The sequence below is a fragment of the Pollachius pollachius genome, assembly GCF_949987615.1.
Source record: "Pollachius pollachius genome assembly, chromosome: 14".
NCBI lineage: Eukaryota > Metazoa > Chordata > Actinopteri > Gadiformes > Gadidae > Pollachius > Pollachius pollachius.
In genome coordinates, this window is record NC_136947.1 from 12,983,399 (window position 1) to 13,003,045 (window position 19,647).

Sequence of the window (19,647 nt, forward strand, 5' to 3'; positions counted from 1 at the left end):
AAAATATATGATTTATGTTGACCATTGGTGTTCTATTTGGACACAGGATAGTTATTTTTCTGAGGTTTTGCTCTGTTTAGGCCCAGAGACCCTCCATGACTCGTTGTAGCTTTAGCTCACATCTAGGCTAGCTCCTGTCTCTCTCCACACATCAGTCTACAGACTCCTTTCAGCAGGTTTAACATGGTAGACTTCATTAATGGAAGAGAGAACTGAAGACAAGCCTGGATGCTGCTGAACCCAGACAGAGGAGGAAAGATCTGGGCACAAATAGGAACAATAGCCACCGGCAAAACTGCCATCCATTACCCAGTAACAAGTAGCAACGTCAATATTAACCGATTTTGTTGTTTAATTTCCATACGGTTCTTTGCAAAGACCTATTTTAGTGTTTGTTCGTTTTGTGAAAGAGGAATATAGAGGGTTGTATTGTGGGAAAAATATTATTTGATGAAATGCACCATGACCATACAAGAAAACACATTGTCATCATTAATTTTCCTGATGATTGCGATTATGATTGTGACTTTAAAAAAGATTGGGATTATGACTATGATCGATGCATTGAGGAATGATTTTGATGAGAAATATGAGTGTGATTCATATGGTCAAATTGATGACGATGATGCTGTTGCTGCTGACCATTATGATAGTGAGGATAATGTTGACGATGGGGATGATGAATATGAGGAGGCTGATGAGAAGGTAGTGTAGTGTCTCTGTCGGCTGTGTGGTTACTGTTCATTGACATCTTTGTTCGATTCCCCATCGAACCACTGAGTAAGGTCTCCTTGAATGGGATCAAATACCGCATGTCAACAAGGTCACATGTAATGTATATTTTGATTATTAGTTAAATAAATATTTTAATTATTTCAAATCAGTGTGTGCGTGTGTGTTTGTTATGTGTGTGTGTGCGTGTGTTTGTGTGTGTGTGTGTTTGTGTGTGTGAGACTAACAGTGCAGTTGCAGATGTCTTTGAGGGAGGTGGCCCTCACGGCTGCCTCCACGTAGGGCTGGGTGAGTAGGCTGTAGGGTAGCACAATGTGGAAGGTCAGGAGACCACACCTGTGCATCAGGGGAGGGAGTGAGAGAGAGAGAAATACATTTGATGGTGGTCTGACAGCAAAGCTAAATAGCGAAATGTATTGAATACAATATAGAAAATGTACTTTGAAATGCAAATTGAAATGGATTTTCTTTTTCTAATCAATTGCCACTTTCCTTTTGACCTCTTGTACACCTGGAAATCATGACACATCCCCTTCCTGTTTACCTTATGTACACAAGGAAGTCATGACCCATCAACTTTCTGTTTACGTGTCAAACACCAGGAAGTCATGACGCATCCACTTCCTGTTTACCTGATGTACACCAGGATGTCATGACCCATCAACTTTCTGTTTACCTGATGTACACCAGGAAGTCATGACGCATCCACTTCCTCTTTACCTGTCATACACAAGGAAGTCGTCTTTGTCTCCATCGAGGATCTCCCAGACGTCGTCCTGTAAAGGGCCCTGCTGGTAGACGGGGACGTTAGGGGGGGCCCTCCTCTTCAGCTCCCAGTACATGGCCCGGGACTGGAACTCACGCTCGTTCACGATCATGAATGCCACGTCGTTTAGGTTGCTGCGGCTCAGCTTTTCACGCAGGTGTCCAATCCTCAAGAAGAGTCACAATAATAGTCAAAGAGGAATTTGCATAATAAGCTGGTTTTGTAATTTCACAAAGCAATAACGCAAGGGGTTTTGTTTAACAATAGGTTTCGAAATGTTTGATAAAAATAAAAAGCTCTAGAAATGCATCATTCATGATCTCAGCTTACTTGGACGCCTGTGTGAGACAGAACTGTCAGCTGGCCTTTAGCAGCGCCACAACAACTACACTTCCCAGCAACTCTGGCATGGGTGCTATTCCTCCCACCTCCCAATGGGGGGCAGGCTTGCAGATTCTGGAGGGGTCGCTGTCCCCTTCCACCAAAAGGACCGCTGCGGCCCACAGTAGACCAGGCAGACTGGCTCCCAGCCACAGAGGTAGGAGACACCTCATCCTTTCTGCGCAGGACACGGGCAAGACTAGGCTGCAGAGCACAAACAGGACCAAAGTTAAACATGTGTTATGCACAGACAGGTCATCAGGAGCAGGAAGGGGTTAGACAGTGTCAAGATTGGGGGGGTGGTACTGATCCTAGGACCTTTGAGCTGCTATCATGGATAGGTAAGGTAACCCTAAATACTGTATATAAATTTGTCAATCTCTTTCCCTGTTGCCATCATCCATGGATCAATGACTACTTTAGTGGCTAGTTTAACCGATTGCGAAAACCATAAAATAACAAAGTTTAACCCCTGCATGAGACACAGCTTGCTATAGTTAACCGAGTGGCTTTGACAGTGTCTGGAGGCTAATACACAACAGAAACACAACACACAACACACACACACACACACACACACACACACACACACACACACACGATTCTAGGGGCCCTCCTCCTGGCTTCCAGCCTAAATCCCTCAGCTTGCCAGCAGGAACACACAATCAGCAAGCAGGCAGAGCTTTACCCTGGCTGGCTGGGCTGATTCCGTCTGATGCGGAACTAATTAAAAAGTAAAACCACCATTGTCTTTGCCCTCCCGTGTGGAACGCGGCCTAGACATGAACCAGTTAGAGGTGGAACAACAAACGGAAGGACAGACAGACGGCAGGATGGATTAAGAATCTAAGGAGTTGTTGGAGGTGTGGGAGAGAGGGCCAAAAGACGATTTACAGATAAATGTTGAGAAAGATTATGAAATGAAATAAACAAATAACAGCACTTAGGTTGAATACTCAAACAAACTTCACGTGAACCACTGACCAAATGATTCCTGACCCACAGATAGCAAATAGACAATCCATTTATAGATATATTCAGATATTCATAATTCAAGGTTTATAGAGTTTTTAAATCAATCCCATCGTCATCCCTGAGAAACACCACGTGTATGTAGCATGAGAATATTTTCTCCTTCGATGCACTGACAGGCGAAGAATTTGATCAAAGCTGAATAGAACAATAATAACTCTTACTGTGTGTGTATTGAAACAGATTCCCACTGACCTGTGTGTTGTGTCTCCTGCTCTGTCACCAATAAACACAGGCGGGACCACTGGTTGGTTTTAAGCCCTTTTCGGGGTGTGTAGGGAGGCGGGGGGGGGGGGGGGCTGAGAGAGGGGGAGAGAGAAAGAGATGAGTAAGCAGACAGCAAACAGACAGACAGCAGTGAATTTGTCCAACATTTTTAAGCCAATACTGTATTCTGGACATCCCAACAACCTACATAGATAACATGCAATTAACAATCCCAAATAGTGCACAATTAAGTACGGTTTTACGTTGTTTTTTAATTCTGACCAGGTCCACATCGCCATTTTGCCTGTGTGTTTTGGATGAATGTTGTGGTGTCAAACGTTTTTGTTTGACCTTTGACTCAATTGTAAAGCTCTGTTTGAGCAGAGAGATGATAACCACTCTATCAGCATTCTCCCCTGTTGATGTTTAACATTCAGTACATCCAGCAAGCCAGGCGTTGGACAAGCCCAGCAGTAAGCCGCAGGACCTAGTTAGATAGGAAACTTTTAAGGACCTTGGCTAGAGCCAGGACCCCCGTCACAATCAAGTCCCCCTACACACACACACACAGGCACACAAACATTTAAAATATTGACCCTATTCTGGTGCAATGTTTGTCCTACTGCGAACAACATGAACTGACAGTTTGTGTAAGAGTAGGCGTGATAACAAGACAAACATACACTGTGAACCATCTTTGATGATAGTGCCAATCAGTGTGTGTGCCACACAAACACTGAAGGAATGGCAATGCCAGGCCGGATGCCCAGGGGTCATTGTTCCAAATACCTGGTTTGTTTATGCCCATCAACTTGTTCTAGTTTTAATTCTTTTTCAGCAAGCAAGACGCTTCATTTGTATACATTAAGGTAAGGTCAATAAACTCACTGACAAATCATTATTGGATTTTTTTTATGTATTTATTGGTATTAACCAGTGACAGAATCTTTCAAACACACACAACCTCATTACTCTGTAGATTGAACCACAAACAACTCAATCTTCATTCATCCAAGCCTGAATTTGTACTCAAATTCAAACTGTATCATTACAATCATTGAACATCGTTGATACTCCATCACAATTCATCTCAAAATCCATCAAACACACATTCTTATGTGATAGCAATGTATTGTTGATGTAGTTGGTGATTCAAGCATAAGCAAACACCAACACCAGCGTGGGTACAAAGTCTTTAAATGAGAAAGCTTTTGCAACTGCTTGAAATGGGTGATTACCCCCAGTTAAGTACATTGATGTCCTTGTATTGCAAAATTTGACAGAAAATTGAAACCAGTGTTTCGGAAGTCAAAGGATACATTACGATACAGATTGCAATACAGTTTTTTCAGCTTTCTTTCAAAATAATCGTATTTTCGTATTTTGTCAGTAAAGCTTGCCAGATGATTAAAACTATATTACTCAACAATGTTAGGTAAGAAGCCAAAAAACACAAATGTGTCCCCAACATCACTGTTTGCCCAGTGAAACATTCACCACGTCTCCAACCTAACATCATCTCAGTCTCAGCAGTGACAACAACACGCCTTTGTGCAAATTAGACATGTAAACAAGCCCCACCTCCACCCGGAGGAACCTCCATAGCGTACTGGGAGGTTCAAGGTACAAGGGTGTCCTCAGCAGCAGCAGGCTCAGATCCTCTCCCCCTCTGAGCTCCATCTGATGGCAGTCGGCCCGGCCCAGAGGCTATAGTCAGCTTCATAGTGCTAGAGTCCCACACGTTCATTCAACAGCAACAATGGCAAGCGTGGCGCGGAGGAGCCATTCAGAACATGCTCACCTCCTGTCCAGGTTAGTGTAGTAGTTAGGGAGGTATGAGGCCGAGCAGCCCATCGTCCTCAGCACCAAACAGACCTGTCAGTCTGACGTAGGATCATGCCGAGGCCGGGACGGGCCTGAACAACAGGTTTGAAGCCTTACGTCATGTAAAGCCAAGAGTTTTCACTGTGACTCCTCAGCAAAAAACCCTGCGTACTGCTCTGCGTCTTAGAATCGAGGAACAACAAGGGGCCCTTCTCATCCTTTTTTAGCACCCAACACCGCAATAGTCTCTGAGCCGGTGCCTCTCTCAGGACAACACCCCTATGAGCTGGTCCACCACCCCGTCGTCATCCTCCTCTTCCTCCTCCCTGACCCCTCCCACCCCCGTGGGGCTGTAGGCCGAGGGCGGGGGCATCAGGCCCAGGCCCAGCTCCGCCAGCTCCTCGCAGCTGAGGTGCGTCGTCACGGTGATCTTGGTCTCCAGGCGGTTGCAGAGCGTGCGGTAGGAGGGCAGCGGGTAGCCCGTCTCCCGCAGGTACTCGTAGCCCTTGTTGCCCACGGCGCGCCGCAGCTTGCCCGCTTTGGCGACCGTCTCCGGGGACCAGACGGCGCGGCGGGAGCGCTTGCTGAGCGACAGTGCACGCACCTGGTCCTCGTACAGGAAGCCCTGCAGGCCCCGCTCCATGCGGTCCAGGCGGAACAGGCGCTTCTTCACCTCGTCCAGCTGAGGGGAGGGAGGAGGGGGACAGAGAGGGAGCAGGAAAACCTGAGTGAGAACCTTAAGGGCAGCCAGAAGGGAAGGTGGAGAAGGTGAAGGGGAGTTGGGAAGAGGAAAAAAAAAAAACAGGGGTGGGAGTAGGGGGAAAAAGAAAGAAGGGGGGGGGAGATAGAGAAAAGGGGGAGGGAGAGAGGAACCGAGGCAGACAAAAAAAAAAAAGGGAGAGAGATATGGAAAGGGAGCCAGGGTATAGCGAAATGACGCACCTCCTTCCGCAGCCTGGCCGAGGTGTGCGTCTCCTGCTCCAGTCGTCTCCTGAGGAGCAGACACTGTTTGCAGTGGTGCGCCTCGCTGTGCCCCTCCTCTTCCTCCTCCTCCATCATCATCAGCATCCCGGGGAGGGGGGTGTGTCTGGCGTAGCCGTGCTCCTCAAAACCCAGCTCTCTCTCCACTGGAGCCCCAGAGCATGAACAACAACAGAACCATTCCAAACTACGTCTCATGTGGTTCTAAACATTTAGGACGTTTTGAGTCGACATTGAACGCTAGGTTTGACGCTATGTCCCAAACAATGACACAAACACAGCGGTGCACGGTGCTCTTAGAGGTTAGGCCAGAGAACGATGGAGAACTGCTGGTTGCGTCACACAGCACTAATGAGTTGGCTGACCTGGTTCTGGCTTGAGAGGAAGCAGGAAGTGAGGTCGTGTGATGGCGGGGTAGGGGGGCTCCTGGAGGCCGAAGAGAGTAGGGATAGCGTTGGGTCTTAACTTCCTGCCACCGGCGGGAGATCTCGCAACCTCCTCGAACTGGCTCGGCTCAAAATGATCCTGAGGAGAAATGGAACTTATGAGGTGTTGTGAAGTGGCTAGGGCGTCCACAGCTGATCCCTGAGCAGGACGGCTAATCGCAAGCTGCTCATTAAGGACATGTAGTTGTATTCACTAGAAACACATTGGATAAAAGTGTCTGCTTAATACAAGTAAATATTCTTACCCTGACTAAAACGTTTGGTATCCATCTAGCAAAGGGCCGGTGGACCCTTCATATCACAGAGAAGATGTGAAGCTATTCCTGTTTGATGGCTTTTGATTGCCAGTACAGATGACCATGACGGAGAACCGTCCGCTCACAACTTCCAGTTGGATTTTATTTCGCAAAATGCAATCATTTCCGGACTTGACATCCACAACACATGAACGTGATGTAAACATTGGGATTGTAGCTACATAACGCGTCATTCATTGCGACCCTCCCCCGTTTATATGGCCCACGGCCTGCCTCAATCTTGAATGGTGGTGATGTCATTGTGATTAAATGAATGTCATCCCCTCTGTAGGTGCACATCATTATTCGACATGATACATACAGAGGTCCCTCCTACCTGACACAGTCTGGAGTGAGGCGGCGGCTCGAAGTCCCGTCGGCAGTTCACGGCCCAGATCCTCCTGCGCTCCGCATCCTTCGGGAACCTAAACAGTTGCTTCCCTATGGTGGTGGAGTTGGAACAGTTCGGAGCAGAGCAGCCACCCATGGTGGAGCCAGATCCAGGTCCAAGGCTCCGGGTCTGCTCAATACAGAGCCAGAACCAGGTCCAAGGCTCCGGGTCTGCTCAAAACAGAACCAGGTCCAAAGGTTCTGGTCAATACAGAGCCAGAGCCAGGTCCAAGGCTCTAGTCAATACAGAGCCAGAACCAGGTAAGGCTCCGGGTCTGGTCAACACAGAGCCAGAACCAGGTAAGGCTCTGGGTCCGGTCAACACAGAGCCAGAACCAGGTAAGGCTCTGGGTCCGGTCAACACAGAGCCAGAACCCGGTAAGGCTCTGGGTCTGGTCAACACAGCTGGGCTCAATCTCTGAGCCAGTGTGTCAAGTTACTTTCAAGGGATAACAAGACGCACTATGTTGATGGCGTGAAATGCCAGCTTCGGTTAAACAAACGTCCTTGAGTTAACATATTTTAAAAGTTGTAAAAGCCTGTCGTTTGAGATTATTAGGGAGGAAAAGATATGCTACTGACTTTGTTTGAGCCAAAATGGCGCACTTGTCCTCGACGGTTGGTTCTTAGTGACGTAGGGTATATGAATCGTCCATGTATGCGCCTGTGTCAAAACTGTATTTCAAAAATAGAGAAATATATAATTATCGTTAATATGATTAAAAAAATAATATATAGTTATTAAAGACAGAATTTATGAATACATATTTAAAAAATGCATCATTCAGCCTATAAATAGTTATTTAACGTTCAGGATTTATGCCAGCTGCTTTCGGTTTCTTGCCACAGGACCCCGGAAAGCACGCTGCAGTGTTTACAGTTGCATGCTGCACTGTTAGGATTGAAGATAAGTAAGAAATGAAGGCTATTATTAAGATAATTACATGTATGAGTCCTCAGCCGGCCACCGATATCTAATGACTCTATACCACAGAGATCATCACTGACAAACTCGTTTTTAATGTACTAATATTACTTACGTTTTAAGGTTGGCTCCACTGACTGCCTCATGTATTTTGGTGTGAAAAGTTCATAATAATTATACTTCTCCAATTGAAGTTAACTTTAAAATTAGCAGCAGAGAGTTCCAAGGGCACCCATGGCGTCCTCGATGGTAGTTCCAGTCATCGATGTTCAGAATGATAATTTTAAAGAGCTGTGGCCTGCGATGGTGCTCGCCATCAAAACATCTTCCTTCATCGCCATCGACACAGTAAGTGGTGCTGATGTCAACCAAAGATACCTCTGTTAAAACTGCCTCTTTAAAATCCTATCCTTAGCTTTACAAGACTAATAATTGGTTGTGCACTCATTTCATCGTTAGATTTTATTCTACAGGTATTAGACTACATTGCAGAGTTGTAAATAACTCAAATTCAAGCCATATATATATTTCTGCTTTTTCTTTCAGGAGCTGAGTGGTCTAGGAAACAGAAAAGCACTGCTGGCCGAGTGAGTTACCCTTTGCTCTTGTGCAACAATTAAGTGAGTGATCAAGTGCCACACCTTAAACTTGCATTTCTTCTCGTTGTGGTGTTTTACAGAAGCATCGAGGACCGCTACAAGGCAATATGTCACGCGGCCCGCTCTCGATCCATCCTCTCCCTGGGTATCGCCTGCTACAAGAAGCTCGACAACAAGGTTCAAACCTAGAGACTCATGCACACACATGGATAAAGAGTGGCAAACACACTTCTAGGTGTCTTGTGGTTTTTACTTACCTGTCTTTTACAGTCTATTCAATCTCCATCTCATGTAATTATAAACATTTGTGACGTTTTCAGTTGAATATCCTCGTTGGACTCTTTGTCCCAAACAATGACACAAACACAGCAATGCACGGCACTCTTAGATGTTAGGCCAGAGAACGATGGTGAATGTTCACTGCTGGTTGCGTCACACAGCACTAATGAGTTGGCCGACCTGGTTCTGGCTCGAGAGGAAGTGATGTCGTGTGATGGCGGGGTAGGCGGGCTCCTTGTGGTGTTTACTAACCTGTCTTTACCGGTCAGGAAGCTTATAGCTTCATGCTAACTACCCCAAAAGTATTCTAGTTAGTTTATCAATCCCTAATAACCAGTTAACCACTATGAGTGATTAATTAATGTTGTGTTTAAATGCCTGTATTTCTCTTAGTAATGAATGTGCAAATCTCACATTTCCTGCTCTCTTGAGGAAGCTATTGAGACAGCAAATCAACATCATAACACATATTACTGCTTCAGCGAGAATTTACCACCCTTAACGATACAACCAATACCAAACATTCCCATCAATACAATCTCCTCCCGTAGGCATCTTGACATGAATGAAGATGGATCAGGTGTTGACGCATGCTGTTACACTTGTGATCCACCCTCTTAATACCTGCTGGTCTCCCCGGTCAGCCCGCAGACTCGTACCTGGTGCAGGTGTACAACCTGACGCTACTCTGCTCGGAGGAGTACATGATCGAACCCCAGTCGGTCCGCTTCCTGGTGCAGCACGGCTTCGACTTCAACAAGCAGTACGCCCAGGGAGTCCCCTACTGCAAGGGCAACAACAAGGTGGGCTCACAGGCAGACACACACACACACTCACACTCGCATTCAGTCTCTCTAAACCAGCAAACAAACTGAAATAAAGTTTACATTGTTTCAAGATACCGGAACTATTTGAGTAAACCATTCAGCTCTAATCTACCCCTCTGTCTCTCTCTCTCTCTCCTCAGGGAGGGGCAGACAACCATGGGGTCAGCGTGAGGTCGTTGTTCACTGAGCTGCTCCGAGCCAGGAGACCCCTGGTGCTCCACAATGGACTCATAGACATGGCCTTCCTCTACCAGGTAATGTCTCTCTACCTCTCCTGTCCTCATGTACTCTCTGGCCCTCCTCTGCAGTTCAGCACCGTCATATTACTGGGCTTAGCAGTGGGTAGGGTGCTGGTTTTGGGTCGATAATTGCGAATCAGCCTGGCGATGTCAGGCTACATGTCTGCAGTCTTCCAAACATAATGTTACATTGTGTGTGTGTGTGTGTGTGTGTGTGTGTGTGTGTGTGTGTGTGTGTGTGTGTGTGTGTGTGTGTGTGTGTGTGTGTGTGTGTGTGTGTGTGCAGTGCTTCTACTCCCACCTCCCCGAGCGTCTCACCACCTTCACGGCTGACCTGTCTGAGATGTTCCCCGCTGGCATCTACGACACCAAATACGCCTCAGAGTTTGAGCTGCGCCAAACCGCCTCCTACCTGGAGTATGCCTACAAGAAGTGGTGGGTGCTGCTGCGTGCGTTTGGTTTACTCGCAGTCGACTGTTTATTGTATTATGTTGTGGTGTTTGCCGGGTGGCGGCGGCGGGGGGAGATAGTCTAGTGGTGAGTATGTTTGGTGAGTACACCCAGCTGAAAGGTTCTGGGTTCGATCCCCAATGTCTGCCGCCTACATGTAGACACCGTTAAGCCTTAACCTCTACCTGCTCCCTATAAGCCAACATCTGAAGTCACTCTTTGTCGACTGACTAAAGGAATTGTACAGATAGTCAAATTCCACCTAAAATAATCTTCTGGGGAGGAAAGTGCTTGCTACTGAGGGTTACAGTCATCCATCAATGGGAAGGCTGAATGTCAGAGAAATATCTCTGGAATTTTTGTAATATAGCCGCAGGCAAAAAGGGACCTCTCTCTCCTGTAACTTTCTTGCCTATGATCTACCTCTTCCTCACACTCGCTCCATCTCCCCCTCTCCCTCTCTCAGTAAACTGGACAACAGCCGGGGTGTGGAGGCTGGGGGCCCGGGGCCCCATCTGCTGGTAGAGTTCTGTCATTACGGCGGTCACATGTCCAGCTATGTGGACTACAGAGTGTGTCCTGCCGTGGCCCCGTCCCCCGGACAGCAGGAGGTCTGCCAGCGCTTCTCTGTGAGTAGACCCAAGACTCTGCCTCTCTCTCTGTCTCTGTCTCTGTCTCTTCCTCTGTCTCTCTGTCTCTCTCTGTCTCTGTCTCTCTGTCTCTGCCTCTGTCTCTCTGTCTCTGTCTCTCTGTCTCTACTCAATGCTTTTTATGCTGTTCTATGCTTTGGAGCGTTGCAAATAGAAACCTAGAAAATACAAAATAGCCATTTGGTAACGAAGTTAGAGAATGAGGGAATCTGCAGATTGTGGCGGGGTCTGTTTGTACGTATGTCGTAGTGACCATGACCGTTCACATGCAGGCGTTCGGATGGTGCCCCCACGGGAGCGAATGCACCTCCTCCCACGACACGGACCTGATCATCCTGCAGGACGAGAAGCTGGGGATGGACAAGAAGTCCAAGAGGAAGAGGAAGAGGGAAAGGAGGGACAAGAGGAAGGGAGGAGCAGCAGCAGAAGGAGGAGGAGAGGAGGAGCGAAAGAAGGAGGAGGAGGAGGAGGATGAGGAGCGGAGGGCAAGCAAGATCGCCCACTTGGAACTGGACCCGGCCGAAAGACCCTCTCAGGACGGGTCCATCGGGGACCCGGTAGCACGCACGGAGCCCCCTCCTGCGGAACTCACCGGAAACGGCTCGTGTGCGCTCCCTGACGACATCACAGATAAGGCCACGCCCGCCGTCGCCGAGGTGAAGAAACAGACTGTTACCGACGATGAGGCGAAGGCGGCGGCGGCGGCGGAGGCCAGCAGGAAGAGACTGGAGGGGGGCACGCACCGCGCCGGGTTCGACGCCTTCATGACAGCCTACATCTTCGCCTACGCCTGCGCCCTGGACGCCAAAGAGGACGGGAAGAAGAAGACGGAGGGGGAGAAGGACCGGGTCCTGCCTGCCTGCCACAACAAGGTGTATCTGAGCGGGAAGGCCGCGCCCCTCCACATCGTGAAGAGCTCCTTCTCCAAGTCGTCCAAGGCCCACACCCTGAAGATGGAGCTGGTGTGGGGCAAGAGGGTGGCCAGCACCCTTCTGGAGGCCGGGCCGCAGCAGCAGCAGGACGGGGAGTAGCTGTGGGTCACGTCAGAGGCGGCTTGGGTTGAGAGGAGCCTTTTTGCTTCAGCTGGGAGGATGGTAGGGTCAACACAGGTGTGTTGATCATATACATGAATGGGATTTAATGTTTGGTCTGTTCATTGAGGGGTCTGCTACTCTGTTCTCTTGGGATTGATGCGCCGGTGGACGGTAGCAGAACCTGGACAGGGCGTTTTGTATCAAAGTCTTTGCTTAGAGAATCTAAAAGCCGATAAGAACCGCTTGACAATTCTTTCCAGTCGATTTTTTTATGTTCGAAATCTCCAATGATTTGTATCTTAATATTTGGTGTGGCAACTTTATATTGCCATTTCCTGTTGTTCTTTTATTTAGGAGAGAGTAATTACAGTATTACAGGAGCACCATTTTCTCTGCATCAGGTTTATCATTTCAGAGAACATTCTTTACATGCTAAGCCTTTTTTAATGTCAACAGGAAACATCAGGATATAAATATTATTCAACCTCATTTTGGTCTTTTGCCCTAGTTTGTCCAAATGATGATTTAAATAATAAACAGTCTGCCCTTTGTTGTTCTAAGTACTCTTCACACTTTAATACCTGCTGAAACAGGATTGTGGAAGTTATATTTGATTACATGTGGTCACATTAGTAATACACAATGTAACTCTTCGTATGGGCAGTAAGTAAGGCCAAAATAGAAGCAAGAAGCTCAACATTTATTTAAAACATGTATTCTTTGTACACATTTCTTACACGTCTTTAATATAAACTGCTTTGGTTTACTTGAATTCTTTTACATTTAAACGAAAGCAGACTAGCATGAAACCACGAGATAAGGGTTCATATCTAATTAACATCTCAGTCACCATTCATGGAAGTCAGGTCAACAACAAACCATTTACACATACACATAGTAAGACGTTTAGAGCAGTTTGTCATAAATACAAAAAAATAGAACATCTCCTGAATACATTTATGCATAGAAATGTAGTGATACGATTATTAACAGTCGGCATTAAGTGCAATTAGTTTGCCTATTGAATAAGTCGGCAGAATTGGAAAAGTGCCAATCAAAGGAAGCCCTTAAGTAGAGAATCTGGACCTGAAAGTGCTTGAATTAAACTAATAATTTAAACTAACCCTGAAAATGTCCCCACTGAAGATTGCCAAAAGTAATGTATATAAGAACGAATCAAATGAATACTACTCGGCAGTAGTTATTTTAGTTCTGTTTCCTGAAAGTGTCATCTGGCTGGTTTTACTGGGACATGAGATTAGACATTAGGCCTCACAAGACATTACGCAATCACACTTGAGCTGCTATAGGGGAAACAGACCAGAGTAGTCGCAACCGATCTCCGACCTTCTAGGAGCATGCATCTCTAGCAGGTCAAAAGATGTAAGGACCTATGTAGCCCAAGAAATATCTTCATATAAAAGCCCTTTTATATGCATGTATTATTTTTTAAACTGTATTGATGAGTTATAAAGTGATTTGGGTTTGGTTTCTTTTTCAGTTAAATTTCAAGCAGATTCTCTGAGTAAGAAACAACGTTAAAAAGGACAATATTAATTAAGTACCAAAGACTGGTTCAGGCTCCACGCGCACGCACACGCACACGCACACGCACACGCACACGCGCACACACACACACACACACACACACACAAACCATTTAAGAAGAGAGGAACAAGAGAAATCTACATAGGTTCTCGTTAAATATACACACCCCTCTTTCAGGAAGAAAATAATCTCTAGTATATTGATCATGTTTCCAACGCGTGTGTCCCACCCTGAACACCGTTAATATAGATCCCAGGGGGATCTGGTTCCAGACTACATCCGGTGTGCTTCACTAACTCTCCTCTCTGACTCCCGCCAGAGAGCGGGAGTCAGAGAGGAGAGTTAGTGAAGCACACCGGATGGCGCTCCCTCCCTTTTGAAATGCAAGCGGATGCTTCCCTCCTGCTCTTTAGCTCTCACTGTTCCTTTAAAATCCAGTTCCAAAGGCGTCCATGTCCTCACAGCCCGGGCTGTTGGACCTGTGGCCCCGGGCTCCCCTCAGGCCCCTGGGGATGGGGAAGCGGGCCCCGGGGGGGGGACGGCTGTAGCAGGTTGTCCACGGGCCCCTGCGGTGTGAGTTCGTTCATGGGGCAGCCGCCCTCCCCTTGCTCCGCCTCTTCCTCCCCCCGGCTGCTGGAGCAGTCCATGGCGTCCCTACCGTCGGTATGGCCGCCAGGCATTCTGGGAGACCGGGCAACTCCGAACACATTGTCCACCAGCCCCGCACTCTCTGACGACGTCTTCCTCGACCGCCCCTCCTCATCTTCCTCCTCCGTCCCCGCCGCGATTCGTGAGCGGAACGGCGGGATCTGGTCCACGGCGTATTTCTTGGCCCAGGCGTCCAGCGCTGATCTCTGACGGACTTCATTTCCCAGAAGCACCTGGGAGTCGGCCTTTGCGTTAGATGCTGTGGTCCCCGAGGGGAACCGGAAGAGGAAAAGGTCAACAGGTTAGTTTAAGCTGGAGTGGGGGCCGACTACAACCTCATTGGAATAAATCAAACTAAATAATCCGTTTTTGATCAATAATAATAAATAACTAATGATGATTCCCTATGTCTTCATCATTCCAATGGAACACATTTTCAAAACCCCCAGACTGAACATAGGCCGCCTCCCTCTCGCGCCGCCTCACCGGGGCTGTTGGCCGACGGCTGGGCCGAGCTGCTGCTTAGCCCCGCGGCGGCGGCGGCGGCGGCTGCGCTAGCAGAGTTAGCTTGACCCGCCACACTGTGGAAGGCCTGCACCGGGGACAGCTGCGGCGAGGCGGGCAGCGACCGGCACTCCCGGCCCGGCAGCTGCTGCCAGCCGTAGGGGTCCTCAGGCCGGGGGGAGGCGGGCGGGGCCCCGGCCAGGAGGTAGGAGGCGCAGGGGAAGGAGCTGCCCTGCGGGGAGCGCAGGTCAAACATGTGCGAGAAGACAGAGCGGCTCGGCACGTCGAAGAACTTGATGCGGCCGCCCTGGAGGTCCTCGCGGGCGCTGAAGGGGTTGACCTTGTGGGGGTGGTGGGGGAGGTAGTCGGGGGAGGAGGGGGAGGGCGGCGGCTCGTAGTAGGGGTCGTGCACGTTGACCTTGCGGGCGGCCTTGCGGGCGAAGATGTCCGACTGGCTGCGGCTGAGCCAGATGTTGCGGCGCGGCCGCGGGGACTTGGGCTGGATCTTGGCGCCGTGGAGGGCCAGCGGGCGCTTCACGCCCTGGGACTTCTCTTCTTAGAGAGAGAGGGAGACAGAGGGGGAGGGGGGGGAGCAAGGGGAGTGACAGTTAGACTATATAGAATACAACACAAATGGTATAATTCAAACTGTTTCTCAGGAGATAAAAGGAAGAAACCATTCTGCCGGTTTTCGAATTCCATTACATAAGAGCACAAAGAAAAATGTATACATATATAATAAATAAATTCCATGTTGCAGACTCGAAAATAGCAACCAAATGAATGACCTATTGGGTACCAAACGCCAAATAAATTGGCCCTGCTTTCGCCTTGTATCTGCTCCTTCATACCGTGTCCCACCAGCAGAGGGCAGTGCAGGGTAAACACACACACCGAGCCGCTCCTTGAACCTCTGTTCCCTGAATGTATTCTATCATCTAGCGGTGAGGAAGACTTGGCATATTAAATAAAAGGCCTCTAAAAATAGTGACTTGAACTTCATACAGCCATGCTTGGCCCGAGGCAAACCCCGGAAAAGAGTGAATTTCTGAGCGCATTCGACTTTAAAAAAAGGATCCAGATCATAGATATAAAGTAATATGCTGCAGGCCAGTACCAGACAAGCTTCAACCTCCCGACCCAGTATTGATAGTTAGTTAAAAATAATTGATGTTGGCAATTTTTGCCTCAAGAGCAATGTCAATATTTGACATGGAAAAAGAAAAAAGAGAAAAGATATTCTAAATTGTGTCATGAGCTATGAGGGTGGAATTCATTTCCCGGCCTCGGGTTGGGTGGTGGCGTGATGAGGTGGGTGACGGGTCGGGCGTCAAGGTTACGGCGCCGTGTACAAACTGCGGTGGTGGAGACGGTGATGTTATGTAAGGGCAACACTCTGCACAATGACAAGCTTACGGAAGTCCTGATCCTATCAGGTAAACAGAGGCGAGCGAGCGCGTGTGTGTGTGTGTGTGTGTGTGTGTGTGTGTGTGTGTGTGTGTGTGTGTGTGTGTGTGTGTGTGTGTGTGTGTGTGTGTGTGTGTGTGTGTTGCTGCCTCTTGAGAGGAGGGAAGAGCCAAGGGAAATACACGCACACACACAAACACATACGAAACAAACACACACACATACACACTAACATGCAGAAACGAAAAAGCACACACTCTAGTATATTGATATTAACATGTATACAAATTCACACTAACTAAATTCCCCAGCCTTTGCCGACCCAGCTGTGTGTGTGTGTGTGTGTGTGTCACATTGCTGCCATCGTCAGACGGACCTACGGGCCCGCATCAAGTCCTGACCTGCGGGGGCCCCCTCCTCTGTCGCTCTGCGCCCCTCAGCAGACCCACCGCAGGAACAAACACAGCCCCGTTCTGTCAGTCTCCGTGGCGACGCGCACCCAAACACCAGCTGAACACGTCGGCTTCCTGATACCACCAGGTCACAGAGTGCCGTTTGTCGTTCCGGACCCCCCTCTTAATGAAGTGGTAGATCCCCCCCCCCCCCCGGACTTTGGCAGGCTGAACGGGACGTTCAATAACATAACGGGATTGTTTATGAACCAACTCTTCTTCTGCGCCGGAGGACAGCCGTGCGATGTCAAGGTTTATGCGAGGCGTGTTTGTATGGTTCTAATGTGTCCCAGATGAGGACAAAGACAATTATCCAGTTTTGGTTGGACTATTCTGGCCTTTTCTCTTCTATACGGCCAGATGTGTCAAGAAATAATCGGAAACAATGGGTCAGCCTGGAATGACATCACCAATGCGATCCCACCCTATCCTTTTTGACTTCCCCAGTCATTCTCCAATTTATGCCCTCTTCTCCTTCTCTTCTCCTCTTTTCCTCCCTTCCGTCTCCTCGCCTATTCAGCTCTTCTTATTCTTACTTCCTTTATAATCCCCCCCCTCCTCCCTGATCCCCCAGTGAGCTGTGCGTGGCTGTCAACATAAACAAGCCAGCTCCAGACCCCCCGACAGCCCCGAGCAGACAAACAAACGCACCCCGTCTCTGGAGCTCCTCCCCTGGACCAAATGACCAGCGAGTCCCCTGACCCCCCCCGGAGGAGTCAGGGGACTGGGCCGGGAAAGCTGAGCTCAGGCCCAGTGGGGGGGTGGTGCCTCTCGTCCTACTCCGGGAGGTAACGCCACGTTCATATCGTTAACACGTTGTGGATTGGGTGCGGGTGACGGCTGGTCAAAGCAGCCCAGGTCACCTAGGTCGGTGTGCAGCGTTGTCACGGCAACACGCCCCCCTGGGTGGCTGCCACACTCCACCTGGGTGACTCTACCTGGGCTCCTCCACACAGGGACGCCGGAGGATGACGTCGGAAGACCGGGCTTCTTGAAAGAGTTTGCAGACAACGCCACACGAGCTGGTGCCCCATGTTGCGGTGCAGGGAATCTCTCCCCTGAGTGTGTGTGCGCGCTGATGGCCGAGTTAACCTGTGCACCTTGAAGACTCACTGGGCAACAGGTGTGCAGCGTCACCCAGAGTCCAATCAGTCTGACTGGGGCCAGCTGAGGCTGCTTGAACCAGCCATCTCTCACACACACACACAGACACACACACACACACACACACACACACACACACACACACACACACACACACACTCCATACACATGATGTCAGCGTCGTATGTGTGGGTGTTGTCACATAACGATGCAGACCCGTCACGGCGGCTCCAATGAGCCACGGACCGGGAGAGCCGGACTGGTCAGACACGAGAGTGTGTTTATGGTACAACGTGTTTGATTGGACATTGTGGCAGCCGGACGCTAGCCAACTCTGTCTCACCCACACACATAACAGTGGCTGTACGACATGGCTGACCTCGACTGCCCCCTGTCACTGCCCCCATGGGATGACAAACCACTGGACGACAAACCAAGGGCCAATGAGCATCCACCACTGCGGCCGGGGTCGTTCGGTCACCTGTCTCACTGGCCGTCATGTGGTCTGAGTGATGACAGGGCAGCAGAACACTGTCCTTCATGTGGGGGGGAGGTCGGTGGGGTCTCAGTAGAGCGGTGGCTTTCTGTTTTTTCGTCGAACAGCTGATTGAACAACTCCGCCCACCCCGCCCTTTTACTGGCACCAACAGGCCTGTCCCCACACTGAAGGACGTATGTGTGTGTGTGTGTGTGTGCTTGTTTATATAGAAGTGTGCGATGGGTTATGGGGAAAGACGAGACATTTATAGAATTGAGGTGAGAGACCACAGATCACGCTGTCATAGTGTTGTGCTTGCTCACTTGTGTGTGTCAGTGTGTTTGTGCGTGTGCCATCGTCCTAATATACATTTTGACCTCAGAAGCCCTACTGTTGAAGAGGGTGTGGTCTGTGGGTTACATGCGGCCCAGGCTCTGAATACGACATAGGGGGGCGAGTGAAATTGGACTTAGAAAACACGAACGGATAACACCTTTGCCATATTGTAATTAGATATGGCCCAAAGTCCTCATATAATGCCATGTCCTCATAGTCCATGTCCTCATATATTCCCATGTCCTCACATATTCCCATGTCCTCACAGTCCATGTCTTCATATAGTCCATGTCCTCATTAAATCCATGCTCTCATAGTCCCATGTCGTCATATAGCCCATGTCCTCACATAGTCCTATGTCCTCATAGTCCCTTGCCCTCATAGTCCCATGAGGACATAGTCCCATGTCCTCATATAGTCTTATGTCCACATATAATCCATGTCCTGATATATTTCCATGTCCTGATATAGTCCCATATCCTCATCGTCCCATGTCCTCACAGTCCCATGTCCTCACAGTCCCATGTCCTCACAGTCCCATGTCCTCATATATTCCACGTCCTCATATAGTCCCATGTCCTCATAGTCCCAAATCCTCATAGTCCCATGTCCTCATAATTTAACAATGAATCCACAGGGACAGGAACATTTCGAGGTTAATCCACATTTCTTCTCTGATGTTAACTTTTAACCGACCTTGATTTAAGTAGGATTACATATAAAAGACTAACTTCCGTATTTCAAGAGCAGGGCATATCTACAACCAAAATACATCTCTCTTGCCAGGTCATGTGTTGATAAGGGTTGATAGGCAGGACAAAATGGCTGTCGGTCAGGAGGGTGTAGACAGGGGTGGAGGAGGAAGCTGGGGCTACCTTTAGCGTTGATCTTCTTGTCGTTCTCCTCGCTCACGTGGTGGCGCTCTCGCTCCGTCTCTTCGGTCTTCAGACCCCCCAGGAGGTCCTCCAGGATGGACACGCTGTCCGGGAAGGACGGCCGGAGTTTAGGGTCCATCTGGGGGGGCGGGGGGCGGGGCAGCGAGGGGGGAGGAGGAAGAGGAGACCGACAGTGGGGATGTTTGACTTTGGAACGGACACTCCAGTATAGCCCAC

At 48.9% G+C, this 19,647-nt stretch overlaps 4 protein-coding genes across 5 annotated transcripts in view; 1 reads left to right on the forward strand and 3 right to left on the reverse strand.

Moving 5' to 3' along the window:
- Nucleotides 1-734: 734 nt before the first annotated feature.
- Nucleotides 735-2,052, reverse strand: selenop2 (selenoprotein P2; the record flags this gene model as incomplete). Its single annotated transcript, XM_079751683.1, is given in 5 exon segments — nucleotides 735-764; nucleotides 767-790; nucleotides 960-1,068; nucleotides 1,453-1,665; nucleotides 1,829-2,052. Coding segments are annotated over 5 exon segments (600 nt in total).
- A 2,012-nt stretch (nucleotides 2,053-4,064) lies between these two features.
- On the reverse strand, nucleotides 4,065-7,646 carry LOC307085977 (uncharacterized protein). Its single transcript, XM_079750948.1, has 4 exons — nucleotides 7,003-7,646; nucleotides 6,289-6,448; nucleotides 5,885-6,069; nucleotides 4,065-5,624 (listed from the first exon to the last, which is right to left on the reverse strand). Exons 1-4 carry the CDS (start codon nucleotides 7,150-7,152, stop codon nucleotides 5,208-5,210), a joined length of 912 nt encoding a protein of 303 aa, XP_079607074.1. The 5' UTR covers nucleotides 7,153-7,646; the 3' UTR covers nucleotides 4,065-5,207.
- Nucleotides 7,647-7,908: 262 nt separating this feature from the next.
- Nucleotides 7,909-12,598, forward strand: toe1 (target of EGR1, exonuclease). Its single transcript, XM_079750267.1, has 9 exons — nucleotides 7,909-7,966; nucleotides 8,191-8,328; nucleotides 8,527-8,567; nucleotides 8,660-8,756; nucleotides 9,503-9,661; nucleotides 9,826-9,939; nucleotides 10,211-10,359; nucleotides 10,841-11,003; nucleotides 11,297-12,598. Exons 2-9 carry the CDS (start codon nucleotides 8,215-8,217, stop codon nucleotides 12,053-12,055), a joined length of 1,596 nt encoding a protein of 531 aa, XP_079606393.1. The 5' UTR covers nucleotides 7,909-7,966; nucleotides 8,191-8,214; the 3' UTR covers nucleotides 12,056-12,598.
- Nucleotides 12,599-12,737: 139 nt separating this feature from the next.
- The window catches only part of tesk2 (testis associated actin remodelling kinase 2), a 35,556-nt gene continuing 28,646 nt past the window's right edge, over nucleotides 12,738-19,647 (reverse strand). The window contains exons 11-13 of one of the 2 annotated variants that reach the window (XM_079751394.1): nucleotides 19,411-19,549; nucleotides 14,741-15,310; nucleotides 12,738-14,513 (exon numbers count right to left, since the gene is read on the reverse strand). In XM_079751394.1, the coding sequence (XP_079607520.1) occupies nucleotides 14,065-14,513; nucleotides 14,741-15,310; nucleotides 19,411-19,549 (1,158 nt within the window). In that variant the 3' untranslated portion in view covers nucleotides 12,738-14,064. Of the gene's footprint in view, nucleotides 14,514-14,740; nucleotides 15,314-19,410; nucleotides 19,550-19,647 lie in introns of both variants that reach the window. The other variant, XM_079751393.1, reaches the window with a different exon arrangement.

Coding starts and splice junctions, on each gene's coding strand:
- LOC307085977 (XM_079750948.1), bottom strand. CDS start 7,152: ATGGGTGGCTGCTCTGCTCCGAACTGTTCCAACTCCACCACCATAGGG. Junction 6,449..7,002: donor CTCACTCCAGACTGTGTCAG/GTAGGAGGGACC, acceptor ATTTCTCCTCAG/GATCATTTTGAGCCGAGCCA. Junction 5,625..5,884: donor CGGCCAGGCTGCGGAAGGAG/GTGCGTCATTTC, acceptor CCCTCCCCTCAG/CTGGACGAGGTGAAGAAGCG.
- toe1 (XM_079750267.1), top strand. CDS start 8,215: ATGGCGTCCTCGATGGTAGTTCCAGTCATCGATGTTCAGAATGATAAT. Junction 8,568..8,659: donor AGAAAAGCACTGCTGGCCGA/GTGAGTTACCCT, acceptor GGTGTTTTACAG/AAGCATCGAGGACCGCTACA. Junction 10,360..10,840: donor GAGTATGCCTACAAGAAGTG/GTGGGTGCTGCT, acceptor TCCCTCTCTCAG/TAAACTGGACAACAGCCGGG.